This window comes from Narcine bancroftii, chromosome 4, assembly GCF_036971445.1.
Source record: "Narcine bancroftii isolate sNarBan1 chromosome 4, sNarBan1.hap1, whole genome shotgun sequence".
Classification (NCBI taxonomy): Eukaryota; Metazoa; Chordata; class Chondrichthyes; order Torpediniformes; family Narcinidae; genus Narcine; species Narcine bancroftii.
In genome coordinates this window covers 231,177,130-231,190,557 of record NC_091472.1, presented here as the reverse complement: position 1 = coordinate 231,190,557, position 13,428 = coordinate 231,177,130, and the positions used below count along the sequence as shown (strand labels likewise).

Sequence of the window (13,428 nt, the reverse complement as noted above, 5' to 3'; positions counted from 1 at the left end):
GGTAGGGGTTCTGAATTATAAAGTTTTTGGGGTTTCTCTTTTCTTCTCCTGAATTATACCATATTTAACTGTACAGTTTAATTGTGCAAAATGTAAACATCAATACAAATATTTTAAAAAAGAATTAATTCATTACTAATATTTAATTATAGAAAATAAATAAAGCTCAAGATTAAAAATAAAGCTCCAAGCACTTTAGACTGTATGAACACTGCACTGAAATACTCTTGCATTTCTACAAGTGAACCTCTCTCGGCTAAATGAGATAGCAGAAGGTCAGTAGATCCCTCTCAACTCATTTCTTTGTTTCATTGTCACATGTACCAAAATACAGTGTGCTATCCAGGCAATCCAACTCATGTAGCAAGTAGTGCAATAATGACAAATATTCAAATAAAATAAGCCAACAATGTCAGGAATAGTGGAACAGCAGTCAAATATCACAGAGTATGGAGGAAAATGCAAATACAAAATGCGGGAAAAAGTGGAAAGAAGAGTTATAAAAGATAATGCAAGTGCCTCACCTTTAGCCAATGTGAGATACCTTCAAAAGTCTGATAACATCAGGAAAGAAAATGTCCTTGTATCTGGAGGTTTGATTTTTTAAGAACATGTTTCTTCCACCCATCTGATGAGTGTAAAAACACAGAAATGCTGTAGATCTTGCAGTGTTTGTCGGAGATGAAGAAAGGTTCAGGGCCTGAAACATCAATTATATTTCTTTAAGGTATGAGTAAAAACTAGGCAGGGGTCTGAATTAAAAGAAAGGACTGTGGGAAGAATACAGACCAAAAGACCAAGGGTTTTCTGGCCTCCTCTTCATACCCAAATTAACAGGAAAGGTGAGAATTGATTGTGGGGGGAGGGGGGGTGTGTTCAGCTCTGTGAATGCAGAGCTGGAGTAAAGAAGACAGGGAAAAGGAAAGAGAGAGGAAAGGAGATATAGGGAAAGATTGGAGGGGGGCTAACGGATACTGGAGAAGAGTTCTTTGCATTGCTGGCAAAATTTAAAATCCCTATTTCCCCTCACTGGAAGCAAGAACAACCCCGAAAAAGGGCCAAGAAATATCTGTGGACGGAAAAATTGTAAGTCGGTGAATAAGACAAGATTGCAGAGATTTTTGCATTGTTGGGGAATTGAGAGATATGCGGGTGGGGGTGGGGGAGGAATAAAAGCAGGTAACTGGAGATGAGCCTATCGTCAGATTAGCCATGATCTTAGTGAATTGCGAAGCAGGTTCGATGAGCTGAATAGCCACCTCCTGTCTGTATTTCTTGTATTCCGGTTGAGACGCTCCATTAGCACTGAGAAGAAAGAGGATAGATTTGCCGGCATAGAGCATTATAAGGGAGAGAGATGTCTTGCTCCACTTGCCAACTCCTCTCCATCCTGGTCAACTGCATTTGTAATCACAATGTAGCCTCTTCCACATTGGAGAATTCAAGTGTAGTCCAGGCAATCAGTTTAGAGTACTTTTCCTCTGTCCATCATGGGCATCTTGATTGTATGTCTTTTTAGCTCTCCTTCTAACTCCCACATCGACCTGTCTGTCCTTGCCCTTCAATTTTTGATAGAGAAGCCAAACATCAACTGGAAGAACGACATTTCATATTCCATTTAGGAAGCATGCAACCCAATGGTGAGAAGATTAAACTTTCCAATTGGAGACAAACCATGTTCTCTTACGACAAACTCGCTCTTGTTGTCCCCTAGTCTTTCTTACCCAATGTCCACCTAGTTATATCTGCCTACCAACCATTCCTCATCTCATTCCACCTATCACAAACCAACTTCTAACCCCTTCCTCCTCCTCCACATACTGCTATATCCTAGCAATCTTTCCTCATCCCACTCAGTCCTCATGCAGGGTCTCAACCCAAAACATTGCCCTGCACCTTTTGCTTGACCTGCTGATTTCTTCCAGAGTTCTCTTTGTTGTTCCTGACTCCAGCATCTGCTTTGCCTGCTTCCACTGGTTGGATTGATTTGGCCTTGGTACCAGATACCAGCCAGTGTTTTGGTGTAATCAATTCATAAGTCAGAAGGAAAACCAAGCTGACAGATCCAAAACCACTGCAGAATGGATATTTTGTATTCTTGTTTCCTCAGAGGAATCCACCCTTTTCTCTGTTAAGTCAATGAATTTAATCATGTTTTAACAAATCAGGGATATAAAGAGGAACATTCAGTGACATCTACATAGGAAGTAATTAAAGGGTGGGAAACACTGCTGTCCAATCCAATTCCTGTGCATCCTTCACCCCATGATCTGACTACCATTGCACCTGGTTTGATAATGCATCCAATTTAAAATACTTACTTGTAAATCCCTAGTTACTGTAGGTTCTCTTCAATTTCCTGCAATATGTTGACCTTTATCAGATAATGAGATTGAAAACATGGCAGCCAGTTGGCGTTCTGCATTTTTCTAGGAAAGTTGTGTCTAATGAAGATGTGTAGAAATGACAAGGTGCCACAGTGATGGTAGTGGTGTAGTGAGAGAATGAGGTAAAATGTACATTGGTGAGAATGTATAGATATGATTAACATTATGAATGTAAAATGTCTTGAATGGTTTTCTTGTAAATAATTTATTGTGAATAAAGTATATTTTGGGGCAGACAGTCACATGATGGAGTAGTGGCCGGTCAGGTAAAACCAACCCTCTCTAGAAAAAAAGCTCAACAAATAAAAAATACAAGAAAAAGAAGATAAAGTTACAGAGAAGAGAAAGAAGATGGCACCCAAGAAGGATAAAGTAAAAACAACCGAAAAAAAAAGTCACCGGAGAAGAAAGAAGAAGGCCTTACTTGCACGAAGGAACAGGGAGCTGAGGAGTGTCCGATCCTCGAGGTTGGTGCCTGCTCTGGGGAGTCACGACTTCCTGACCGGTGGACTTCAAAAATGGTTCTTGCAGCCGAACAAAAGTGCGTAACTGTGCATGTGCAATCAAAGGAAAAAGAAAACACCGACGGGAGTGGGGCTCAGCAGAGGAGCGGGCAGCCACAGCGCAACCAGCTGAGGGACGCCCGACACTAGGGCGCTCAGCTGGAGGATGAAGATGGCGGCAGGGGAGGGAGTGAGGAAACAGACGAGGGAGAACGACGGCGGGGTGACTGACAAGAGGATCAATGGCAAGAGGCCCAATGGCAAGAGGCCTGACAGACAGGCAGCCCAGGAGGGGAGGACCAACAGCAAGAGGAGGCCCGACAAAGATATATATGCAACTCATCAGGAAAAACAGAAGAGACACAGACACAAAGAAGAGAAGAAGAAGACACAAACACAGGGTACAGACACAGAAGAAGAGGAAGAAGACCAAGATTTTCACAGAGAAATAGAAGGTAAAATAGATGCACAGAATATGGATGAAGCTTTTTTTGAAGAACAAATGAGATCATTAAAAGAATGGTTATCATTAGAATTTAGTGCAATTAAAAGAAAAATGAAAAGAGCAGAAGATAAAAATGCAAAGTTTAGAATGGGTCATGACAGAAATAGGGAAAAGAGTAGAGAATGTGGAAGAGCGGGAAATGGCTGTAGAAATGGAAGTAAATGACAAGAGAAAAATTGGAAGAAAGTGACAAAAAAATTAAAGAGACACAAGAGTTGTTATCTCAGAAAATTGAAATGTTGGAAAATTATAGTAGGTGAAACAACATAAAAATAGTGGGCCTGAAGGAGGGTGAAGAAGGCACAGACATGAAGGAACTTATAAAAGGATGGCTCCCGAAGGTCCTTCCTGAGATTGACAGAAATGCAGGAAGAAATGGAAATAGAAAGGGCACACAGAACACTAGCTCCGAAACTGCAGACACATCAAAAACCAAGATTCATCTTAGTAAAATTTTTGAGATATACGACAAGGGAAAATATACTGGAGTGGGCAAGGAATAAAGTTAGAGAAGATAATAAGCCATTGGAATACAAGGGACAAAAAATATTTTTTTACCCAGACATAAGTTTTGAACTCTTAAAGAGAAGGAAGGAGTTTAATACAGCAAACAATTTTATGGAAAAAAGGTTATAAATTCATTTTAAGACATCCAGCTGTGCTTAAAATATTTATACCTGGGGAGGCACAAGAATTTGCAAAACGTTTGCAGGACAGAAGGAGAGATGAAGAGATGTAACAAGAATGAAGAACGGTGATAAAATGTATATAAAGATGTAAAAACAATGTATATGTAAAGAACTAAAGTGGGAAAAGAGAGGGGAAGGAAGGAAGTAATGGTGGAAAAAAAGAGAGAGCTTTGTTATGTGTAAAAAAAAAAGGTTTTTCGGGGGGGGGGGGGCTGATGCTTCCAAGCAAGATCGCAATCCAAATGGAAAGGGGAGTTGTGGTTGCCCGACTAGGGATAAGGGGCAACTCAGAGAGGGGGGGGGGAGCATTTGGGGTTAAGGTATTATTGGGTGTGGGAATTGTTGGAGTATTTTATGTTTTAAATGTATTGTGGTACATTGAGTTGAAAAAGGGAAAACTAAAAGATGAAAATGGGGAAAAAGGGGGATGGAGGTAGCGAGGAAGCGGAAAAGAGGTGTAAGCAAGATATAAGATGGCCACGTTGAACTATATGACTATAAACATTAATGGAATACATAACCAAATTAAAAGGAAAAGGCTACTAAATTTACTGAAGAAAGAAAAAATAGATATAGCATTTGTGCAGGAAACGCATCTAACTGAAGTGGAACATAACAAATTAAAGAGAGACTGGGTAGGACACATAGCAGCTGCATCATTTAATTCAAAAGTTAGAAGTGTAGCCATATTAGTTAATAAAAATGTACTAATCAAAATAGAGAAGGAAATAATAGATCCAGCAGGGAGGTATGTAATGATAAAGTGTCAGATATACTCAGAATTTGCTCAATATATATGCACCTAACGAGGAGGATCAAAAGTTTATGCAGGATTTTTTTTGAAGATTGCAGACACACAAGGAAATATATTGATAGGAGGGGATTTTAACCTTAATTTGGATCCAATGTTGGATAAAATTGGACAAAAGATGAGCAAAAAGAATAAAGTAGCCAAATTTATGGTTAAATCAATGCAGAAAATGAAACTTATATGGAGGAGGCAGCACCCAAGAGGGAAGGAATATTCATATTATTCGAGTAGGCATAAAACATACTCAAGTATTGATATGTTTTTGTTGTTGGCCCATATTCAAGGGAGAGTAAGGTAAACTGAGTATAAAGCTAGACTACTATCAGATCATTCACCCCTGTTATTAGCAATAGAACTGGAGGACATCCCACCAAGAACATATAGATGGAGGTTAAACTCCATGCTACTTAAAAGGCAGGAATTTAGAGAGTTTATTGAACGCCAAATTAAAACATATTTTGAAATAAACGGAATCAGTGAAAGACAAATTTATATTATGGGACGCGATGTAAGCCTTCATTAGAGGACCTCCCCCCCCCCCCCCCCCATAAATCTTCGTCCGCGAAGCCAAGCCAAAGAGAGGACATAATAAGTTATGTAACTAAGAAGAAAAAGGATTACAATCGGGAAATAGAGCAGTTGGAAAGGGAGATAGTAAGTACAGAAAAGGAATTAGTAAAAAGGGATGATATAATGAAAAAGAGAGAATTGACGGACAAAAAAATAAAATACGGAACATTACAAAAGTATAAGGTGGAGAAGAACATAATGAAAACAAAGCAAAAGTATTACGAACTGGGAGAAAAAACACAAAATATTAGCCTGGCAACTTAAAACAGAACAAGCTAAAAGAACTGTATTGGCATCAAGGAAAAAGGACAAACAAATTACATATAACCCAGCAGAGATTAATGAAACTTTTAAGGAATTTTATGAACAATTATACCAAACTGAGAACGAGGGGAAAGATGATAAAACAGAGGAGTGTTTAGCTAAAATTGAACTGCCGAAATTGCAAGAAGAGGAACAAAACAAACTAATAAAACCATTTGAAATAGAGGAAGTACAGGATATATTAAAAAAGCTGCTGAACAATAAAACACCAGGAGAGGATGGATTTCCAATAGAATTTTATAAAACATTTAAAGAGTTATTGATTCCTCCTCTCCTGGAAGTAATGAACCAGGTAGAAGAGACTTGCCAGATTCATGTAAGACAGCAATAATTACAGTAATACCAAAGACGGGGAAGGATCCATTAACACCAGCATCATATAGACCAATATCCCTACTTAACTCAGATTATAAGATAATAGCAAAATTATTACCAAACAGATTGGCCGATTGTGTACCAAAAATAGTAAAACAAGATCATACTGGATTTATTAAGAAAAGACGAACAGCGGATAATGTCTGTAAACTTATTAATCTAATTCATGCAGTTCAACAGTGGCTGTTGCTTTAGACACACAAAATGCCTTTGACAGAGTAGAGTGGAACTACTTATTTAAAGTATTACAGAAGTTCAATCTACCAGAAAAATATATTAATTGGATTAAAGCATTGTATAATGGACCATTGGCAAAGGTAGCAGTAAATGGATATGTATTGAACCAATTTAAATTAAGTAGGTCAATGAGACAGGGATGTCCATTATCCACCTCATTGTTCACCTTCGCAATAGAACTTTTGGCAGAACTATTAAGAACAGAAAATAAAATAAAAGGGGTAAAAATAAAGGAGAAGGAGTATAAAATCAGCTTATTTGCAGATGACATCATAGTATACCTAACAGAACCAGAGATATCAATAAAATAATTACATATGAAATTTAAAGGAATATGGAGAAATATCAGGGTACAAGATCAACACAAAGAAAAGTGAAGTGATGCCAATGAGTAATGCGGATTATACAGAATTTAAAAAAGAATCACCATTTAAATGGCAAACACAAGCAATCCGATACCTTGGTATCAGGTTAGATAATAACTTAAGCCACTTGTACAAACTAAATTATCAGCCACTAATAAAGAAATTGCAGGAAGACTTAGAACATTGGAAAGAATTACCACTAACGTTGATAGGGAGGGTAAACTGTATTAAAATGAATGTGTTCCCAAGGATACAATACTTATTTCAAATGTTACCAATTCCCTTAACAGAGAAATTCTTTAATGAACTAAAGAGAATAATAAGGGAATTCTTGTGGAAAGGGAGGAAACAGAGGGTAGTGTTAGATAAATTAACAGAGAGGTATAACCAAGATGGTTTGCAGTTACCAAACTTTAGAAATTATTATAGAGTCACACAATTAAGTATTTAACAGATTTTTACCAGACAAGGGAAAAATTAGACTGGACTAAGATAGAGCTAGATAAAATAGGAGAAAAGGTACCTCAACATATACTTTATAAGTAGGATGAAAAGTTGGTGCAATATAGAAGCTCACTAGTATTGCATCATTTACTTAATATATGGAAGAAGATCCACTTAGAATGAAAAAAAAATGAATTACCAAATACCAAAATTATTAATGATGCAAAATCAGCTAATCCCTTTTACAATAGATAACCTTTCCTTTAGAGAATGGGAGAGAAAAGGAATCAAAAGAATAGAAAATTGTTTTTTGGGAAATAATTTATTAACATTTGAATAGTCGAAGTACAAATATGGAATAACTCAATGTTTGCATATCATCAACTGAAATCTTATTTAAAGGATAAATTGGGAAACAGACTGAGATTACCAGAAGGAAGCAGCTTTGAATATGTGATTACAGACACAATGATAATTAAAAGATTTATAACAAACATGTACATTAAGCTGCAAGATAAGGAAAATGATGACATAAGCTATAAACCTAAACAAAAGTGGGAAAAGGATTTAAACATAAAGATAAAAAATGAAGTTTGAGAAAAGTTACGTTCTGAAACTATGAAGAATACAATAAACACAAGGTTACTCATGATACAGTATAATTGGTTACACAGGGTATGTATCACTCCTCAAAAATTAAAAGAATGGGATCTAACATTATCAGATAGATGTTGTCGCTGTAAGAAGGAAATGGGAACAATAATACATCCAATTTGGGCATGTACAAAAGTGAATACGTTTTGGGAAGAACTAAATCAAATATTAAATAAAATCACAAAAAATAACATACCAAAAAATCCAGAGATCTTTCTTTAAGAAATAAAGAATTAGGCCTCAAATTGGATAAAGCACAAAAAAGATTCATTATGATAGCCTTAGCAGTAGCAAAAAAATGTATAATGTCAACTTGGAAAATGGAAGGGAGCATGAGAATACAGCAATGGTACATGGAAATGAATAAATGTATTCCATTGGAAAAAAATAATATAAAATTTAAAAAATAAAGTCACATTGTTTGAACAAATTTGAGAACCATACATGGAACATAACAGAGAGGGGTTGCTTCAGACCTTCGTCCCCTAAAATGATAAGACAAAAAGACTAGATTCAGTGAGTAACAAATAGATGATGCATTTTTCTTGTTTATTTTCCTTTGTGTGGAGATATTGTTTTATGGTTTTATTGTATTGTATATGTTGAATATGGGTTTTGGAGGGGGGTAGGAAGGGAAGGACAGGAAAATAAGGAGAAAATGCCTCTGTGTATATTTAATGAGAAACACTTGTACATATTTTGGTTTATGTGGTTCACAGTGTGAAAAATTAAAAAAATTATTTTAAAAAAAGTACATTTTGGGGGAAAAAAGTTCTAATTTGTAGGTGTAAAGGGCTTTGGAATGTCCTTTGGCAGTATTGAAATTTCACATAAATGTAGTTTTCATTTTTATATTATGGATTTTGTAAAAGTTTTTGTTTTGAAAATATTGAATAAAGTTTTAGAAATAAATGCAAGCTGGAAGAAGGCAAAGTCTAGAGGCGATAAACCTTCAACCCATCTTCCAGCTGCAGAGAGGAAAACGTGAAAAGGAAATGGCAAAGGAATTCATCCAGTCTTCCACCTCTCTCCACATACCTTTTGATGTGGCTGGAAATCAATCTCCTTAAGACTTTTGGCCTTCTGTGGTAGAGGATTCCAAAGTTCACCGTGCTGAAAATTAAGATTTCTTCTGATCAGAGCCCTACATTTCTTGCTCCCTCTCCTGAGATTGCGGCTCCTGGGTTTAGTCTGGAGAGCCATCCTCCCCCGCAGCCAGACTCAACAGGGTGAGATTCCTTCACTCTTCTAAACTCCAGAACACGAATCCCAGTCTTCTCAAGTCAAGTTTATTGTCACCTGATTGTATGAGTACAACCCAATGAAACAGCGTTCTCTGGTCCTCAATGCAAAATGCACAGACACACAACCTGACGCAACACACCTACAGACAAACAGCACATATGCAAGGATATGTATTTAATTTCTACAAATAAATAGATTGTGTACATATGAGAGTCTCAGGTGGTTACTATGAGCAGTTTCTTTGTTCATTCAGCATTCTCACTGCCCATGGGAAGAAGCTGTTTCTGGCGCTGCCTCTCTGATATTTCTCGATTTCTTCCGTGATGGGAGCAGCTGAAAGATCCTCAATGATTTTGCACTCCTTATGCACAGTCCTCACTTCCCAGCAATCAATCCATTAAGGACAAACAAATATCTTCCTTCTTGGGCATGGTCCCACAGTGACCCTGTATAACTAGCAGGCATTGTCATTGTCAATCCTGCAGCCTTGCCTTTGATCAACTGAGGGGAAAAAAAACTGAAGATCAAGACCTAAGTCCTTATGCTCGACCAGGTAGTAGAGATCCCACCTCGGAGATAAAGTCCACCCACATCAGACAATTGAAAGTCCTTGAAATTAGATAGGTTAAGCAAACCAATGTCTGTTCTCTCCTAGCCTAAAAAAATAATATTGAAGTCTCCGTTACTTTTAATCTACACCCACCCCAGACTCTGAAAGAAAGATTCTCAGGACTGTATGTAATGTCAGGCGTGTAACTCTGACAATAAATCTGGAAACAGATGCTCTATTCAGAGCTCTCTCCTAGGTGGAGATTGCCAGGTAGACAGAGGGAAAGCTACAAGTGTGTGATCAAAGACTCCTTGAAGGAAATGCAACATTCCCACTACCTCCAGCAAGCCCTGACCTATGACTCTTCAAAGTGGAGAAGGAACGTCCGTTATGGCTCTGAGCATCTGGTGCTATCTGTAAGGGATTTGTACATTCTCCCTCTCATCTATCCAGTCTTCCTCCCACATCAAAAGACATACAGGGTTAATCAGTGAATTGATCACATGGGTGTAATTGGGGCAGCACAGGGTTCATGGGCTGTTGCTGTAATGTATTTCTAAATTTAAAAAAAATTAAAATAAAAAAAGTTCCAACGTTGTCCTAGGAGCCCACAGAACCGAAGCAGAAGCAAAAATAAATAATCTGCAGGTACTGGACCTGTGTGATTTGGTAGCTGCAAAGCATTGGACTGGAAGTCAATACAGAGGATCATCAAAACGGGCAAAAAAAAAATCACTGGAGTCTTCCTTTCTTCTATTGATGACATTTACCTTAAATAGGGCTCAAAGAATTGTCGAAGACCCTTTAAATCCACACACCGTATCTTTGATCCACTGCCATCAAGAAGGAGGTACAGAAGTATCAAAATCAGGACTGCCAGGCTGGAATTAGCCTCCTCTTGTAGGCTGTGAGATTGATGAAAAGAATCCTTAACCGAGTAAATCATCGCAAAATATTCATATACATTTAGTTTAAATTTATATATATGCTGTGCATTGTGTGTGTATTCATGCATGTGCACTGTAGCCCAGAGAAACACTGTTTTATCAGGTTGGAAATGTATAGTCAGATGATAATAAACCTGAACTTGGAATGATTTTGGAAGATTTTGTCGTTTTTTTTTGCTCTTTTCCACCAGTTGTACCATCAGAAGTTAAATTAACAGCACTGAAGTTATCTAAACTTTTAAAGAATTTTAACGGGCATTTCTAGACAAAACAATAAGATAGAGTCAGGAGAGGACTGGAAGGCACGTCTGATCCTTACGCCATCTTGCCACGCCCCCCCAGCAAAGGCTAATGGGCCAACCGCCTTCTTCTTTTTTGCATTCAATAACACAAACAGGCAGTGTTGTGCGTTATTGAGAGTTGCCCTTCACAGAGTCGTACAGCGCAGAACAGGCCCTTCAGCCCAACTCATCCATTCTAACCAAGTTGGATTCTGTGTTGGTCCCATTTGATCGGTACCCTTCCAAGCCCTTTCCTCCAATGATCTCCACATTAAACACACATGCTGATTTGAACCTTCCCTCTGCTCTGGAGGGGGTGGGGGGAGGGAGTGCACCTTCTCAGCAATAGTCAAGTTACCTTTTGGGTGCTCTCACTGAAAAATACATTTTGCCTCAATGGCCTCCTCAATTATGAGAGCTCAGAAAATGAAAACCAAAACAGAGGAGCAGAACCTGCGCTCTGAACGATTTGGCTAGGATTGTGTTTGAACCACTTCTGTTCCAGCGGCACTCCTCTCTGCCCTACATCCAAAGAACTGGAGTGGAGAGGGTAAAGAACTTCAAATTCCCGGGATGTCAACGTTTCTGAAGATCTGTTCTGGGTCCTCCATGTCGATGTAATCATGAAGAAGTTCGCCAGCAGGCTATATCTCATGAGGAGTTTGAGGAGATTTGGTACGTCACCAAAGGCCCTTGCAAATTTCTACAGGTGTACCATGGAGAGCATTCCGACTGGTTGCATCACGGTCAGGACAGGACAAGGTTGTGAACTCAGCCAGCACCATCATGGGGGCATCACTCTTCACTCCACTAAGGACATCTGCAATAAAGGTGGAGTCTCAAGAAAGCAGCCTCTATCATCAAGGACCCTCACCACTCTCTTCTCACTGCTACCATCAGGAAGGAGGCCACCTGAAACCAAGCACCCAACATTACAAAAATAGCTTCTTGTCCTCCACCATCAGATTTCGGAATGGACAATGAAGCACAGATATGACCTCACTTTTTTTCTCTTTTATTTGGGCTTTTTTTTATTGTTAAAGAGTTGATTTGCAGAACTGTAATTTATAGCAATTTTTGCACCTGTAATGCATAATAATGCTGGCGTAAAACATCGAATTTCCTGACCCATGTTCATGTCAATACATTTTCATTCTGAACCTGAAACATCCTCCTCCCTCGCCGCTGCTATTCCGGGAGAGTCACAGGCAGGAGCCAATTATGTTTGGGCGGATTGAGCTGAGCCCAGCCCAGGGACGAGGGAGAGACACAAACACCAGGGTGAGGTAGACAGGGAAAGTTCTCAGCCGCAGCAGGAGGGATACATCGACGGCCGGCGAGTCTGACTGAGTTCCCAGGGAGCCTGGACGATTGGGAGCTGGGGATCTGTGCTTTGTTGACGGATTGGCACCCGGGTCCGGGCGAGCCGGAGCGGCGCCGGGAGGTACGGGCTGGTTCCGCTGGAGAGCAGCGCCTGTCCCGGGAACGCTCCGGCTTCGGCCAGTGGATTCCTTTCACTGCGGGGATACAGATTCTTGCACGATGTTGGGCGGCGGAGGGGTGTACGCCGTGAAAAAGAGGAAGAAACCCATGCAAAAGAGGTAAGGAAGGGAGGGGGAGAGGGAGGTTGCAAAGGAGGGACGGAACGAGCGAGGGTTCGGAGGGAGGGTGGAGAGGTTAGATGAGAGGGGTTAGACAAGGAAGGAGAAAGGGAGGGAGAGATAGAGGGAGCGAGTGAAGGAGGGAGAGGGGGATAGTAAAGGAGAGAGAGAGGGAATGAGGAAGGGGAAAGGGAGGGATAGTAAGAGGGAGGGAATGAGGAAGGGATAGTAAGAGAATGAGGAAAGGAGGGAAGCAGGGAGCGGGCAGAAAAGAGAGGTTCTCCACGGTGTTGGCGGTTCCTACAAAGCCTCCCTCTGTTCCCTTCCTGACATGCCAGCCCAAGGCCGCCCGCCGCTGACGGCGTTAAATGGAACCCGTCCAAAAGGCACCGGGACCGTTTGAACAGCGAGCTGGATAAACTCACAGGCCTGCTGCCCTTCCCCGAGGACGTGCGGGCCCGACTGGACAAACTCTCCGTGCTGCGGCTTAGTGTGGGCTACTTGAAAGCCAAGAGCTTCTTCAGCGGTAAGTCATGGGCCGGGGTCAATGGACGCAGCACTCTTGAGTTGCGGAAAAAAACACATGGACCCGGCCTTAGAGAGAGCCCAGAGAGAGAAAGGCAGTGAGCAACCCTGACAGAGAGACAGGGACCCCCTCTGGGGACACAAACTGATGAGAACTTTCATCTGGCCTGTGTGTTGGCAAACTCACAGACGACACCGTTGACATGGTGCACAACCACCGACAGTGAGACACTCACAGACCTGCATGTGGATAGCACGTCCATAGACAAAGACAGATACATACAGCCCTACACATGGTGCAGGCAGACATGCAGAGAGAGGGAGGGCCAGGCAGCTCGCTCTACATGTGTGCGTGCCTCAAGCGCGGGAGGGAGCAGCTGAGTTTCTATCCTGTTTTAATTCAGCACAGACCCGG

The 13,428-nt window shown here is 40.3% G+C and overlaps 1 protein-coding gene and 1 long non-coding RNA gene across 3 annotated transcripts in view; one reads left to right on the top strand and one right to left on the bottom strand.

The window, feature by feature from the left end:
* Nucleotides 1-8,720: 8,720 nt before the first annotated feature.
* LOC138761703 (uncharacterized) lies at nucleotides 8,721-13,322 on the bottom strand. The gene is made up of 3 exons (XR_011356436.1): nucleotides 13,254-13,322; nucleotides 10,430-10,564; nucleotides 8,721-9,610 (listed from the first exon to the last, which is right to left on the bottom strand). It is a non-coding gene; the product is annotated as an uncharacterized lncRNA (long non-coding RNA).
* The window catches only part of LOC138761702 (aryl hydrocarbon receptor-like), a 144,965-nt gene continuing 143,593 nt past the window's right edge, over nucleotides 12,057-13,428 (top strand). Inside the window, exons 1-2 of one of the 2 annotated variants that reach the window (XM_069934285.1) lie at nucleotides 12,057-12,488; nucleotides 12,827-13,014. In XM_069934285.1, the coding sequence (XP_069790386.1) occupies nucleotides 12,430-12,488; nucleotides 12,827-13,014 (247 nt within the window). In that variant the 5' untranslated portion in view covers nucleotides 12,057-12,429. The remainder of the gene's footprint in view (nucleotides 12,489-12,826; nucleotides 13,015-13,428) is intronic. The other variant, XM_069934284.1, reaches the window with a different exon arrangement.